Source organism: Microtus oregoni, unplaced genomic scaffold, assembly GCF_018167655.1.
Source record: "Microtus oregoni isolate MIOR12 unplaced genomic scaffold, Mior012 000012F_ref0000307, whole genome shotgun sequence".
Classification (NCBI taxonomy): domain Eukaryota; kingdom Metazoa; phylum Chordata; class Mammalia; order Rodentia; family Cricetidae; genus Microtus; species Microtus oregoni.
Window position 1 is genome coordinate 30,614,521 of NW_024543071.1, and position 16,722 is coordinate 30,631,242.

At 46.3% G+C, this 16,722-nt stretch overlaps 1 protein-coding gene across 1 annotated transcript in view; it reads right to left on the bottom strand.

Annotated features, from left to right (window-relative positions):
* Window positions 1-469: 469 nt before the first annotated feature.
* Pdcd1lg2 (programmed cell death 1 ligand 2) overlaps window positions 470-16,722 on the bottom strand; it is a 42,713-nt gene continuing 26,460 nt past the window's right edge. The window contains exons 4-5 of the mRNA XM_041662038.1: window positions 13,462-13,600; window positions 470-1,045 (exon numbers count right to left, since the gene is read on the bottom strand). Coding sequence (XP_041517972.1) covers window positions 1,009-1,045; window positions 13,462-13,600 — 176 coding nt within the window. The 3' untranslated portion in view covers window positions 470-1,008. The remainder of the gene's footprint in view (window positions 1,046-13,461; window positions 13,601-16,722) is intronic.

Consider the following 16,722-nt stretch of genomic DNA (forward strand, 5'->3'; position numbering starts at 1 on the left):
CAGGTCACGGGAACTAATGATGTGCACATCTGGGTAGTTCTGAGGTCACGGGAGCTGATGTGCACATCTGGGTAGTTCTCAGATCACAGGAGCTAATGTGCACATCTGGGCAGTTTGCAGGTCAGTAAATCTACTGAGCTTCATGGTGCAGCATACAGACCAGGCTTAGCACCTTTAGGTAATCTGAGCACAATGAGACCTGAAAGATCTTCCAGAATGCCCGTCATCAAATGCCCTCACCGTTGACATCACTGTATTCCAGGTGTAGACACGGAGCTACGAGAAGGTTCACTGTAAAACCTAAAAGCTAGAGAAGTTGGCTAAGCGTGGGAGACAGGGCACTGTAGCTACTCATTTGAAGTCCCTGAAGGCACAACACACCAGCATGTCATCTTCCCTTAAGGTGATACCACTGAAAAACAACAACAAAACCCTACAATGTTTTGTTTTAAGGAGAGATGTAGTTGAAAGAGAAAACACCAGTAAACATAGTGACATTACAGGTTAAAACAAATGCCTTGTGGCTCAGACATTTAAAAAGGAAAGCCTTGAAACAAATGCCTTCTCCTGCGGTTGTGCATTTAATGTGTGCTTAACTGCTTCCTCTTGATTAGTGCTCCAGGGGCTGCCAGGATTCTAGGAAGCTGTGAAACACATCAGTTATGACTTTGTTTACACAAAACCATCTGGAGCTTCCAGCCCCCAGAGAAAATGATGGCGAGAAATAACTCTATGGCAATCTGTTTCAGTAACTGGAAATTTCCACGTCTCCCCGTGGAAAGCCAGGGGAAAACAAGCGGGGCCTCAGGCCAGGATCCCAGGGCTGGCTTTCTAAAGTGCGGCTGTGCTTGTCCGGATGGAGTCTTGAGAGCAGGGAGGCTGTCAGTCTTGCACACTCCTGATGGAAATTCTGGGCCATCATCCACAGCATTTGAAAAGTGCAAAGGGCAGGTTCTTCAGGCCAAGGGACCTTCACTCAGTGTCCAGAGCCTCTAAAAGATGTCCCAATCAGATGATCCCAACATCCGAGGCCACAGGTCCAGATCTGAGAAAAGCAGACAACAAACAGGAAAATAAGGAAATCACTGTTCTGATTAGAGCATATGTAACTTCTCAGAATAGACTGGAGGAAGAAAGAACTAAAAAAAAAAAAATTCATGCCCTTCTCTCTACTGTGGATTGTTCCAATCTAATTTTCTTCCCAGCAATATTACAAAAGACCTCTCTCCCCCCGCCAGTTCTATGGCCATAGACACTTGCACTATGACGAAACATTTCATAGCGTGTCAGATGCCCCGGAGCTGGAGATCCAGGCGGTTGTGAGTTGCTCAACGTAGATGCTGGGAACTGAACTTAGGTCCTCTGCAAGAGTCACAAGCTCTCTTAACCACCAACCCATTCCCAGGTCCTTTACTTCTGTTTTTAAAGCCTCTGGCAGTTACAACAAGTTGACTTACCCACTCACTAGGCCAAAGTACATGGCCAGGGCTGCTCCCTCGTCTCTTGGTTAATTTGCTCCATCTACTTGGATAGCCTACAGCACCCATTGTCTTACCGAGTTACAATCTAGATGTTGCCATGAGCTTATAGATGTAATTAACTTATAGTACCTATTCACCTTTAATCAGATGATATCCCAAAGTGTAGATTCCTTTCAATCAAGGGAGGACTTGAGAATAAGCCCAATTCCCCGTGATGAAAAAACTCTGCCTGGAGATTATAACGTGGAAAGTCTGCCTCAGTTTCCAGCCTGCTGGCCTACTCCACAAAGCAGAGCCTCACCGTTCCCACGATCAGAGGTGACAATCCTTTAAAACGAATCTACCTGTCTTTCCCTCTATCACTCCCCTGCCCCCACCCCAGGCTCTGTTTCTCTGGAGAGACCCTGGCCCCCAACAACAGGGACCAGATTTCCTGGTTATCTTCTCCCTTCTGTCCTAGTCACCTCATTTTTCATGTCAGATAAGAAGAAGGACTGAGGCTTTTCTGGTTATAGGGATAAATGCTTGTTGCAAGATACTCATGGTACTGTTGACTCAACTAGGAAGTTTTAATACTGCACTACAAGTGGGCATGGGAGAGGGTGAGGCGTTCAGGAGACAGAACAAGTCTTTATGTGTCCTTTGGGTTCTCAAATCTTTGTTTCTGCCCAATGACCCATGCCTTGAGGCTTGGTGTTGGTATTTCACCTCTAGCCCAGACACTAACTGCAGATGGATCCCCTGTGGGTGCATCTGATTTGGCTAATTTGGCATTTAAAATCTTTTCCTCTAGTATTTAATAACCAGCAGACATTACCTAAGCATGTATGTTTCCTTCTGCTTGGCAATGACAAGTCAGAGCGGAGGTAGCAGGCTGTGCTCTCCACTTGACCGCCATCTCCACTCCCTCTCTAGTCTCCTCTGCCCGCCTTCCGTTTTACCACCTGCTGGCTGGAAATCAGAGCTTCTCACCTTTGCCCTCAGCCTATCCCATTTCGTCCATCCTGAGGAGTTGAAGGAGTCACTTACAGAAAGACACCGAGCCTATAGGACCTACACAAGCAGGTGCCTCTGGGTCAAGGATACCCTTTTTCCGTGGGATTTTCATTTCTGAAGAAACAGATATTTTCATCAGGCTTACCAGGGCTGATGGGAAACTCTTGAGTCAGGCATATCGAATTGCTGACTCAGAGTTCAGTGTAATCAGACTTCATTACGGACCCGACCTATGCTGCGTGTCTTCTCCTTGGCTCTGTACCCAGGCTGTGGGCCCATAGACACGACTTTCAGACCAGTTGTTGGTAGACATGGGCAAAGGGCTGAAGACCCATGGTAAGTCTCTTTCATCCCATTTGTATTGATGACTGCCATCTCGTATGGTTGAGCCAAAGGCTTTCTAGGGTTGTTTCCACAACTGGTAGCTTTGGAATTGTGGTGCTATCCACAGCAGAGTTCTAAAATGAGAGGCTTGAATATCCCCGAGTTTCTGACACAAAGGTATTTCGAAGTCTGATTCTCCTGTATCACTTTGGTCAACTCAAGTGCCACACCACATCGCTGCTAGACCACAAAGGAAGTGGCTTTCCACCAAGCTAGACTCCCCATTGTCCCACATGACCCAAGCCTATCTGATCCCAGAAGTACTGCTTCCCAAGCCCTACACCTTCCATTCAACCAACTTGCAGTAGCATAACACCCTGCCTTCTGACATCCCCAGGTCATCCCTTCTCTGTCACCAATACCAGCTGGGAGCCTGTCACCCTCATCAAGAGGCTTCATTACCCCTGAGCTGCTCCCAGCTCAGCCCCACAACATAGTTCTTAATCCCTATTGGTTGCAAAACCCTCAGCCAATTGTACCACAGCTGAGTTACTGTCTCACTAGTAAAGTCTGACTATGCTTCTAGCTTCACCGGTAGAGACTTGCCATGCAGTACCAGCTAGGAGAATTTAGGGATGCAGACCAAGAATGGCATGACTGTTTATGGCCTGAAATGGATGCCACCTTTGCCCTCCATCGAAGACATGGAGTGAAGCCAACTGCAAGAATAAGCTTGGTAGAAATGCTACCAACTGAAGAATCTTCTGTGTACACTGATCCTGTTCAACTTCCATGAACTAATTAGCACAACCAGATACAACTGCCCCGTTTGTATCTCCGTATTCCACACCCACTGGGTCCACCAACAATGGGTTGAAAATATTTGAAAATAACAAAACAAAAAGCTATCCACACTAAATGTTTGTGGATAATTTTTCTTTTCCTAGTTTTTAAGTATTAAAATGGCAGTTTACTATTTCACAAGTAAAGCATACAGTTTTATAATGATTCTTCTCTGAGCAAATGGTATTCTTAAGGTCCAGGGGCGTGCTGGCCCGTCTTATGCCAACGTGACTCACAAACTACAGTTACTTGGAAGGAGGGAATCTTAATGAGAAAATATGTCCATAAAATCCAGCTGTAGGACATTTTCTTAATTAGTTATTGATGAGGGTGGGCCTAGACCATTGTGAGCCCAGCCCACCCCAAGCTGGCGGTCCTGGATTCTAGAAAAGAGCAGGCTGAGCAAGCCATGAGGAGCAGGTCAGTATGCAGCACCCCTCCATGGTCTTGGCATCAGCTTCTGCCTCCAGGTTCCTGTCCTGATGTCCTTCTATAGTGAACTGTGATAAAGTAGCATAAGCAGAATAAACCCTTTCCTTCCCAGCTTGCTGTTTGGTCGTGATGTTTGGTCACGGCCATGGTAATCCTGACTAAGACAAGGAGTAAAATCAAGAGTCCACTGCTAAAGCCACACTTTAAGCCACTGACCACATTTTCCATCTATCCACGGAGGTGACAGAGGATGGCACATCCTTGAATCTGGCAACACTGCGATCACATTGACAGGGCGTCTGGGGATAACTGGGAGAACAGACAGTAGGCACCACTGGGTGCCCGGGAAGCTATTTTCACACTGCAGTCTATCCGAAGATTCCAGAACATCCAGAGACAGAGCTGCTGAGCGGTGGAATGGGAGAGCATGTGTGTACCCACCCTGGCACCGCCACATAGTGTGCGTCCCAGAATGCATTTCACGGAAAGCATCTATGGAGAGTACGGGAGCAGGGACTTTTACTGGGTTAGCCTGTCTTGGTGGTATGAGATTGCTAAAACGATGTAGGACAGGACCCTTAAACTGAGGGCTTTAAAAAATGAAAGAATAAAACTACGTGTTTTATAACACAGGAAACAAGAATATCTGTTAGAAAAGGAAGACTGAGTTTCCAGAGCCTTCCATGATTGGAGGCTCAAAATTAGATGCTTTAAACTCCCCTAACTAGGGGAAGCAATTGTTATCCATCCAGGCCAGGCGGAGGGGTCCCTGAAAGTTGCTGGGGTCCCTAGGACCTGCCCCCACTTTCTGCCTAAAACCCGTGGTCCATCTGAGAGCTGGGTGGACAGTCATAGCACCCTACTTCTGCACGAGAGAGGCCTCCAGAGGGCAGAGAAGCAAAACAAAACAGAAACAGTGCCAACCTGGAAGCTATGAAGCTGGAGCACCCAACCACGCCTCTAGTGTCCCTCGCCTTCCTCGTGGCTCCTTTCCTATTACTTTCTCAATGAGTCAAAAAACAGGCTTCTGGTAGGCTAGAGATAGCCTAGAGCAGACATTTACAGACCTTTTGTTACCATTTGAAGGAGAAATGTCCTTCACAGGCTCATGTGTTTGAATACGTGGTCCCCAGCCTGCGATGCCATTTGGGAGGGTGCAGACCCTCCACGAGCTGGAAGTTAGCCAAAGGAAGTAGGTTACTGGGGTTTGACCTTGAGGTTAATAGCTTGTTCCTACTTCCTGTCACTCAGGTACTTCCTGTGGAACTGAGAAGTGAGCAAGCCGTTGTCACACATGCTCCCACTGCCATGGAGGTACCTGCTGCCGTGCCTTCCTCTCCAAGATGGACTTCAGCCCCTCAGCCCATGGTCCCAGATACACCTCTCTCTTAAGCTGCTTCTTGTCTGGCGTTTGGTTGCTGCACTGAGAAAAGTAACTAAGACATGCCTGTTGTCATTGTAAACAACACAATGTCACTACTATTTGCAAAGCATTTGCACTGCAACAGAGAGTTTAATTAATCAAAACGATTTCAAGCCTGCATGCAGGTGTAGATCTGCAAATACTGGGCCATTTTACCAAAAAGTTATGAAGATTCACTAATGTTAAGTCAGGCAAGAACCAATTCCCATGAATACTGGGCGACAATTGAATTCACCAATTCAAAAGAAAAAAAAAAAGGAGATGAGAAAGAAAGCAAAACCACGTTTGTTCATAGTTCTGTTCACTCCTGTAATGCGGTGGTGGAATTTACTGTCTGCAAAGATCGCAGAGATGTCTAGCTTCAGGATTACTCCTCCCTTTCCACCTTCAAAAATATGCCTTATTGATTCTTTCAGAGCTTCATAAATTCACAGAATGGATTTTGATTATATTCATCTCCCCGTACTGCCCAATATCCACCCCTATTCCCCAAGCCCTCCTAACTCTGTGTCTTCATGTGTGTTGGATAAGGAACTATCCATACCAGGGTCCACACCCTTAAAGAAAACGGAATTTTCCCTCCCCCAGAAGACGTTGACTGTCAGTAACTTCTCAGATAGGTGTGGGGGCTCAAGAGCCCCTCCCTGCTCCATGCTGGGATGTTGTGAATGCTCCCTCTGGTGTGGGTCATATGCAGGTATCCATAGCTGCTGTGGACTCATGAATACAGCAGTCCCACCAATGTCCAGAAGACACGGTTTTGGGTCTGACCTTCCCAACCTCTCTTTCTTACAATCTGTTTCTTCCTCCTACATGGTCTCTCTATTGGCTGGTTTTATGTCAGCCTGACAATCAAATTAGGGTTATCTGGAAGGAAGGAATCTTAATTGGGAAAATGCATCCATAAGATCCAGCTGTAAGGCATTTTCTTAATTAGAAATCAACAAAGGAGGTGCCATCCCTGGACTGGTGGTCCTGGGTTCTATAGGAAAGCGGGCTGAGAAAGCCATAGGGAGCAGGTCATGGAGCAGCACCCTCCATGGCCTCTGCATCAACTCCTGCCTCCAGGTTCCTGCGCTGTTTGAGTTCCTACCTGTCTTAATTAGATTTTCTATTACTGTGATGAAACACCATAACCAAAAAGCCAGTTGGGGAGGAAAGGGTTTTTTTGGCTTACACTTCAGCATTGCTGGTCATCACTGAAGGAAGTCAGGACAGGAACTCAAACAGGGTAAAATCCCGAGACAGGAGCTGATGCAGAAGCTATGGGCGGAGGGGGGCGGGGACTGCTTACTGCTTCCCATGGCCTGCTCAGTCTACCTTCATATAAAGCTCACGACTAACAGCTTAGGGATGGCATCACCCACCATGGGCTGTATCTTCCCCCATTGATTACTAAATGAGAAAATGCCTTGCAGTCATGGAAGCATTTCCCAGCAGAGGCTCCTCTCTCTGATGACTCTAGATTTGTCAATGTGACACACAAAACCACCCAGTCCACTGTCCTGACTTCCTTTGATGCTGAACAGGAATATGAAAGTGTAAGCAGAATAAACCCTTTTCTCCCCAACTTGCTTGGTGGTGGTGGTGTTTCATTGCAGCAGTAGAAACCCTGACTAAGACAGTCCATAAACTTAAAGGAGCGGGGGTGTGATCTAGATGTCCTACTGTAGCTGAGCTCTCCACGGACAATTATTCTCTAAACTCTGAGCACTGGTGAGTGTCTGAGCTAACCATGGTCCACTGTATAAAGAAACTTCATGGTGAGGTCTGGGAGCTGCACTAATCTATGAACTTCAAGATACAAATTCAGAGAGCAGGTTGATACAATTGTCCTCTTAGCAAAATCATTGTAGCAGGCTCACCCTCAGAGCCTGCAAACTCTCCAATCACAGATTCTGGCCTCAGATACAGTAGCAGCCATGCAGTTCCTCCCATGGAGCAGGCCTTAAATTCAATCAGAATGTGATGACCTTATTGCCACTACGGCACCCATGGGTGCATCTTGCCATATCAGTCATTGTAGCTCACAGAATTCTCAGCTGGGTCAGATGCTGGTGGCTCACCCCACCTGCAGCCTGCATTCTATCTGTGGTACTATGAATGCTGGCCAGCGGGCAAGGAGCTTCTGGTTGGTACTGACTTAATATTTCTGAGTCCCGTGTCTTCCGTAAGCTTGTCTCGTTTGGGGAGTCTCCAGGATATCCATGAGCAGCACCTGGAAGGGAGCTGCCTTACATCTTCCCCCGGACTTTTTGTTTGGCAGCCTATGGCTTCTGGGAGGACCATTATCATTAACCCCTATGTAGAGTAACTCTAAGTTAATTCCTTAATATGAATATATAGATCATATGAATACATAGATTAGGTGAAAATTAAATATGGCCTGTATAATAGTAGGCTCCTGGTGGCTTTTTTGAACATCCTTTTTGACTGACACTTCGCACCTGCCTGTCCTGGAGTAGAACATAAGGCTTGGTGGTTTAATTTACAGTACAGGGTAACGAGCTGATGTCAGTCACGAAGAGAACAAAGCACATGTGTGCATGCTGAGTTGCTGTTACCATCAAGGTTTTCTAGTTTCATTTCTTCCTTAGCCTCTAGTTGCTTTGCTTCTTTCCCCATCAGATTGTCTTCCAGGACTTGACACTCAGCTGGCTGAACTGTCCTGCACGGCTCCTGTTGCTTCTTTGACAGTCGGGTTTTTACTGACTCCATCCTGACCATCCTGACCTTGGCGAGGGCTTCAAGGGTCAATCCCATAACACAGCCATAGCCAAAATCTTCTTCAAAGAGAGTTTTGTTTAAAAGGAGCCCAGTGGTTAACTCAGAGGAACTTTTCTGGAGTTCTGCCATTTTCAGCAGCAGCCTCCCTACTGCCAGAGGTCAATGTTGCTGTTCTCCAGGGGCCTTAGGCAACCAGAAACCAAAATTTTGGCTTTTGGTTTAGATTCTTACAAAGTTCTGACGTGGCCCTCTGGGACACCTGCAATCTAGTCCTCAGGATGGTGGTGGGTGGACAGCTGCTAGTTACCAGTTCACAACCAGCTGAGGATTGATATTTGCAACTAAAACTCGGAAACTTTTATAAAAATTATTTTGTTATTTTCTTTTTTTTATTTTTTTCTTTTTTGGTTTTTCAAGACAGGGTTTCTCTGTGGCTTTCGAGCCTGTCCTGGAACTAGCTCTGTAGACCAGGCTGGTCTCAAACGCACAGAGATCCGCCTGCCTCTGCCTCCCGAGTGCTGGGATTAAAGGCGTGCGCCACCATCGCCCGGCATTTTGTTATTTTCTGTTACTGAAATGTGTTATATTTGTTGTCTGTAATGAACATTGGGGGGAGGGGTGGGAGGATAACTTAGTGAAATAGTAGCTGCACAAGTGTGAGGACCTGAGCTTGCTCCCCGGCATCTGTGTAAGAAACCGAGTGTAGTAGCACATGCTTGGGTGATAAATGCATCCTTGAGCCTCAGTGGCCAGCCTCAGATCCCAATTGGATACGCTGTGTGGTATATGGTTCCCAAGGAGTGGTGCCCGATGTTGATATCTGTATTCTACACACAGGCATACACATGTGGCCCAGTCATGCATGAACATGTATGTACACACACACACACACACACACACACACACACACACACACCTGCACATATACACAGATAAAATACAAATAAAAGTTGGGACTACTGTGTCCTTGTGTTTTTTCGTTACATACAGACCTCAGACTTACTATGTAGCCCCAGCTGATCTCAAACTATAAGTTCTCCTGCCTGAGCCTCCAGAGCCTGGGGATTAAAGACATGCATCATTATACTTGACTATCCATTGCAGTTTTTAAGAATTCGTTTACATGTCAGGCGGTGGTGGCGCACACCTTTAATTGCAGCACTTGGGAGGCAGAGGCAGGTGGATCTCTGTGAGTTCAGGGCAGCCTGATCTGCAGAGCTAGTTCCAGGACAGGCTCCAAAGCTGCAGAGAAAGCCTGTCTTGAACCCCCCCCCCCCAAAAAATACATATATATATATATATATATATTTACAGTGTATATTATGAAAGTATCAACAAACAACACTTTGAAAATTGAACACACAAAAGTGACACACACAAAACCTGGTTCTTGCCCGGAGTTTGGGAAACATGGTTCTCAAGATCTGAAGACTTGTTCCAAACTTTTTCCTCTTTCAACCCCCTTTTCCACCAAGAAATTTTTATACATTTCTGTGTGTATGTATGTCTGTGTGTGTGTGTGTGTGTGGGGGGGTGATAACTACAGAAATCAAGCATTTACTTATAATAAATAACAAACGTTTTTTAAAAGCAATTCTTTGTGCATGTGTGATTTTTACCATTCATTAAAGATGAAAGAAAATTTGTAAACTAGTGACTTGATTGTATTTATAATTATCAATGTGGAGAACATCAACACATAAATATACAGTACAAATTAGCAGAAGTATATTTAGGGACATTTCAGAAATCGATGGAAATTCTGTCCTAATAGCAAGCCAAAATTCATTTAATAATGTTTTAATGAAATGCAAGCCAAGAATGAAAAGTTTTAAAAAATAAAATATCTAATGCAACTAAATATGAAGTTATGAGTTTGATACATGCTGAGGAATGATGGTAGAAAAATATTAAAAGTGTTTTGTGTGGTGTACTGGTACACACCTCTAATTCCAGCACTTGGGAAGCAGAGACAGGTATATCTCAGGGAGAGCCTAGCTAGCCAGGACTGCATAGTGAGTTCCAGGACAACTATCACTAAATAGTGAGACCCTGACCTGAAAAAAAAAAACAAAAAAACAAAGTAAGAGCTCCAGGAGTCCAGTCGAAGAGAGGGAGGACAGATTATATGAGCAAGAGGGGTCAAGATCATGACCAGAAATCTACAGAAACAGCTGAACCAAGCTCATGGGAAACCACAAACCCTCAACTGACAGCTGTGGAGCCTGCATGGGACTGAACCAGGCCCTCTGCATGCCGGAGACAGTTGTGTAGCTTGGTCTGTTTGGGGAGGCCCTGGCAGTGGGATCAGATCTATCCCAGGTGCATGAGCTGACTTTTTGGAGTTAGTTCCCTATGGTGGGATGCCTTGCTCAGCCTTGATGCAGGGAGGAGGGGCTTGGCCCTGCCTCAAATTAATGTGCCAGACTTTGTTGATTCTCCATGGGAGGCCTTACTATTTCTGAGGAGTGGATGGGGAGTGGATTGGGGGAAGACAGGGCAGGTGGCGGGGGGGGGGGCAGGGGGAGGAGAAGAAGGGGGAAGTGAGAGGAAGAGTAGGAGGGGAACTGTGATTGGTATGTAAAATGAATAAAAAATTTAAAAAGTTATTTTTTCGTAATTAAAGCATTATATTTCAGTAGGATAATAAAATTTTGTATGTACAAGAAAAACCCTGCAAATCATAACACACAGTAGTCTCAGATCAGACCAAAGGTGTTTCCGCAGCATCCCTTGGTGTCGCACTGTATAACAGCATGCACAGTGCCAAGTGTGCTGCATGTTCAGAACCATGGGTAAGCACCCACAAACACTCCAGATTCACTATAGATTTATTTTGAATTGATTATTGGTCATTGCGTATTCAGACACCATTGGCCAAGGTTTTTGGAATCCCCATTCATTTAAGCTACCCATTATGGGTAGAAGTCCAGCCAGCAACTCCTAAATAAATACACAATATTACTTACAAATGCTCGGCCAATAGCTCTTACATTTTAAGTTAACCCGTATCCCTGATATATGCTATGCCACGTGGCGGTAACTTTTCTCAGTACAAGGTGCCCATCTGGCTCTCTCTGCATCTGACTGGCCACTCCTCTGACTCCACCATTCCCCTTCCCATCATGCCGAGTCTGGTCGCCCCACCTGTACTTCCTGCCTGACTACAGGACAAATCTTTACAGTGTACGAGAGGATTATTCCACGGAAGCTCATAGTTCAATAAATTCTATAAATCTAGTCTCTGTGACAGGTAACTGCCATGGGACTGTAATCTGACTTTGTGTCTGGTCTAATACATGAATGACAACCCACTCAATTCTTTAGATGAAGACTTGTTCTTCCCTCCTATGGCTGATACTATCTAGATGGCTAGTTTTTATTAAACTCTTTTGTCACGAAAGGCTCACAAGTTTCAGAGTCCAACAGACCTATAAATCTGCAGTTGAGTCTATGTTGTGTGACTTCGGGAGATCACATGGCTTTTCTGAACCCCAGTTCCTTCATGGGTTAAATAAAAGTACCATTCCCTGCCTTAGGCAAAACTCACAATTAAGAGAATAGGTGTTTAGAAGGGATTTATCATAGTACAATGCAATAGGATCTCCTGCAGCGACAGTAATATTGATATCTGCAGTGTCCGATATTGTAGCCTCTAGAATATATGTATGAAAGTAAATATATTATCTGTCTGCACTGTCTGAGTTGGGCTTAAAATGATGGCCTCTAGTTTCACTCTTCCCCCTGAAAACGACATTTCATCTTCCTGGAAGGTTAAATATTGCTGTTTTGAACACACATCACGTTCTTTTTACCCATTCATCTGTTGATGGATACCTGGGCTGATTCCATAACTTGACTATTGTGAACAGTCAAGCTGTTCTCTCTGAAGAGACTATGGGGTTCTCAGGCCCCAGGCGGGAAACTCAGTTTGTAAGATCTGTGTGAAAGGCAGGACATAAGACTTTAGCGAGCTTCACCTGCACAGTGGTCTGAGGTCATGGGTTTACCGAAAGTTCTGTTGAGCAAACTCAGCATTGACTTTCTTTACTCTTCTGCTCCCTTCCTATCTACTTTTTTTTTTTAAATCTCTTGCCTGCCTCTCTGCCTCTTTCCCTTTTCTCTCTTCTGTCTCCTTTATTCTTTCTCCGTTTTCCCTCTCTCTTCCCTTCGCCCTGCCCCCCTTTACCAGTCTCTGCTCTCCTTTTTCTCTTTTCTCCCTCCTCCTCCTCCTCCTCCTCCTCCTCCTCCTCCTCCTCCTCCTCCTCACACTTCTCTTTTTCTTCTTCTGAGGCTAAGTTTCACTGCCTTTGACAGCACGACCCTCCAGTCTCCACCTCCCCCTGTGCTGAGATATCTTATTTTCTTTTGACAGCAGTTCCTTGAACTCTACAGTTAGAGGTTTTGTGATCAGCTCTGATAATGCCCACAAAGGACAGGGAACAACACACAGGGTACTTCAACAGATGAGGACACGGGTGACATCACTATCAGTGCAGGATGACAACCCCTCTTCCCCCTGCCTACTCCAAATAAAATAGTCCAAGAGGCCATTTCCTTTTTGACAGACAAAGCTAGAGTAGACGTGGAAAGAAGCTCACTGGGTGTCGCCTCACAGACAGGCTGGGGTTTTGGGCGACTGGCTGCTTCCAGTGAGGAACAGACAGACTACAGACAGACATAAGAGAAGTTCGATTTAAGACTAGAGGCTGCAGGCAGCCCCAGCCCTGTCTGATTCAAAAGGATAGGAGCAGATAGAAGGTCCAGGCTAAGCTGATGCTCACAAGGACCTCCCCAAACTGAGAAGGTTCCCAAGTCTCTCTCTACTCCACACCCAGACAGAAGAGATGAATTCCTAGGAGACCAGGAAAGTTTAATCCAACTCATGCCCAGAATGAGGAAAAGAATGATGGAGACTAACTGAATCCTCAGAGAGGCTCCTGGCAACCTCTCACCAGCAAATGTTGCCTGCGTGACCCAAAAGACAGCACTCTGGGGGCTCAGAGTGCAAGGCAAACTCTTGAAACCCAGGAATGAACATCCCCTTAAAAAAAAAGCTGTGTGTGGGCTCAGCTCACTGAAGACTGAACCATTTTCTTCTTGGGGTAAAAAGTCTCCAGGATGGTCTCAAAGCCCTCCTAGGCCTGAAGTGTTTCAGGGAAGACTGGCAGGCCATGGGCAGTTGTGAGTCAAGCAGGGGTTCACGCCTCCACCCACAGCTTGTAAGTCACTCACCGATGTCTAGAATGCAGCTTCCCCCAGAGCTTCTGTCTCAGGGCTATCGCCAGCGCGGCTATGAAGATTAAAGCCACGATGCAAGACGGGATGAAAACACTCAGTGCTGACGTGCTGCGGACCTCGGGCTCAGTCCAACCTGGGTGAAGGAAAGAATCAAAATCCCATCACAGGGCGGCTCCCAGACAGACTGGGGTGGCTGTCAGAGGGGTCCCCACCACATGGAAACAGGGTTAAGCCTTCGGTCTACATTTCTCACGTAGAAGCTCATTTCCTTCCACAACCACCCAGCGAAGAAGTCTCTACTTGGATCTCCATTTTCACTGGTGAAAAAGAGTGAGGCTGAGAAATTTCCCCAAAGTTAGACAGCAAGGGATTTAGCTGAGACACACTCCAGACTGTCTGGGCCAGATCCTGTCATTCCATCCCCCAACCAACTGCCCACTCACCTATCACCACCACCCTCGTCTCTGCCTCTATCCCCATTTCCTTCCCCTTCATCACCCTGCCTTTCTCATCCAAGCAGGAAAAACCCTCAGCTCCAAATTTGATTTTCTCTCTCATCAGCCTGAAGAGCAGACTGGGTTCCCTGCCCTGTGGGGAGTCCAAGGACCTCCCACCTCCTTCCAGGTCTAGTAAGGTGAACATCCAAACAGCCTAGGCTCCCACAAAGCCAGTGCGTGCAGTAGGATCAAAACCCACAGAAATCTTTAATAAATAAATAAATAAATAAATAAAATAAAAGAAAAGACAAAAAAAAACAAATTTGATTTTCTCCATCACTGATAAGAACTCAGGGGCTTAGAAATCGATACGACTACTTGTTGGGTTTGAAAGACTAGCAAGATCCTCTGGAAAGAGCAGAACATCCCAGGCAGTGGTGGCATATTAAATCAAGCCTTTCTGGTCTTGGTGTGAATGACTACAACTAATCCTTAGCTTGTGTGGATGAACGAAGGTGCCGGTCCTGAGGACAGCATCCGTCTAGTGAAGGGTAGGATAATTTAGAGGTGGGGGGGGGGGGACACCCTTGCAGAACTCCGGGTACCTTCAGGTTGGCCAGATGGAGAGACGAGAGGGCTACGGGGGTGTTCACAATTTGGCAATGAATGGGCACACAAGTTAGGCCGTGCCTGTTTCTGAGACTGGAACTTTGCCTCATGGGGTGACAGACACACACTAAACAAGTGCTGTATCAGAAAAACCATACAGAACTATTCAGGGAGGAGGGATTGAACTGCTGGCTGCTCTGCTCCTGACCCTCCCTCTGTAACGCTGAGAACCATGGAATAGTCTAGCTGAGAAACTATTAGGTACCACTCAGTCCCGAGTCATTGTAGAGCAGCAGGGATGCTAAACAATCTTTCTGTGGTCACTGTTTCCAAGGAAACGGCAGAGCTGTAGCCCCAGATCTACCTGTCCCAAAGCTCAGGCTCCAGAGGAGTCATCTTCATCCAAGAGCACGTGATCACTAAGAATGAAAGAGACAAGAGCCTGCTTGTTTAAGCCATGTCGTGAAAACACTTAAGTGTTGCACTGCTTCTTCACTACTAAGTGCGGGCTGCGTGTAGCATGGAGCCAGGCCCCAGCGTCAGTACCTTTGGGAGCCTTTGTTCTGTTCAGGTTTCCTCACAGACCCTTCCATGTATGGAGTTTCTGCTCATCCCTAAAGACTCCATCCTCCTTAGACTATATTTGGAGGACAAAGGTGGTACCTAAGTCATCCCTCAGTGCTGTATGAAGCCTAGCATCGCTGCACGAGAAGTGTCGGTCAAAGCTCCCGGGATGAACAGACTATCGAGTACACCAAGCTGATCAACAGCCACCTTGTGGCAACCTGTTAGACATTCCTCTCATTCTCTCCCTTCCTCCCAGGGCTAGGCTATTACTAGATATGGTTCCCAAAGATGCTTTTCCAGACCCAGAGACCAGCACTTAGGTGGAGTCAGGAACATAAACTAAGGTCAGATCAAGAATGGGTCTTCTGGATCTTGACTGTAAAACGCTGCTCCCTCCCCTCTGAAAGCAGAAACGTGGATTTGGCAACGGCCCTGCTCTGACGAGTAGGCAGGGACACTGTCCAGGAGAATGGCAAAGTAGCAAGATGGAAATAACCTGGGTCACTGAATGTCTCATAGAATGTAGTCATTTAGCTCTTAGATCAATTTCTATCTCCGAGTATTAGGCAGTGGAAAACCACATGGCTGCTTTGAGTCACCGCATGTTTACCTCTTCATGATGTCAGCTTAGCCTACACGGTCGCCTATGCTATTTTAAGAGAGCTGCCTTCTCTTCAACAATGGTAAGATGAGCAATGGGAAAAACATCTGTCCTATTCTTACCACAGTCCTGGGTGCTCAGAAAGAAACCAGGAATCTTGCTTGGAGGTGACATAGTTTTCCTGCATTGCACCCTTTAGTATCACAGGAACGTTTTAACAAACATATCATTATTTACTCTTGTTGTGTCCCTGGGAGACTGTGTGTGAGGACAGCCCTGCAGAATGCTCACGTTCTGAAGCCAAGAGGCAGCAGAAACAGCATTTAAAATTTGTCTGCTTTCAGAGTCCACGTTCTTTTCTGCTGCCTCAATTCTCTCCCAGATGTGCCAGGAGGACTTTTCTGCCAGCCCCACCTGGTAGTTAACAGTTCCTCATAATCTAGCCCGGTTACATTTCCCAATGGAAATGTAGCAGCTGGCCGAGGAAAGCCCCTGTGTCTGAAGGAAGATGACCCGAGAATTCTGTAACTTCTGACCGAGATTCAGTATGTTCAGCCTTCTGTCCCAAGTGGTAGGCATCCATCCTCCCACCCCCGAACTCTCATTTCTGCATCCTTGTATTAGCTGACTTCTGGAGAAGTCTGACGTGGTCCACAGCGGTCAGCAGGGGGGGAACCGCTTGGTTTATGAGAATGAGTAGAAACAGGAGAGTTCTAAGTCAGCAGACACTGCCTTTAAGAAGTAGAAGCCAGGATCCCTTGGCGGGGGGGATGCGTGACTGTGGTTATCCTGCTGCTGTTGTTGTATGTCACACACCAGGGCATTGTCTGTGACCTAACTGTCCACACAGACTAGGGCCTGAGATGAGGGAGCTGGGGTCTTCAAGATGGTGTCTGCCACCTAACACTGCAGCATTCACCAAGCGCTCCTCATGGGCAAAACAATCAGCTTTCACTCCAGTCTGGACGTAAAGGAGACCCGTCTGAACGATGAAAACACATGGACAATACACATAAAAAATTGAGAAAAGATAACACGCAG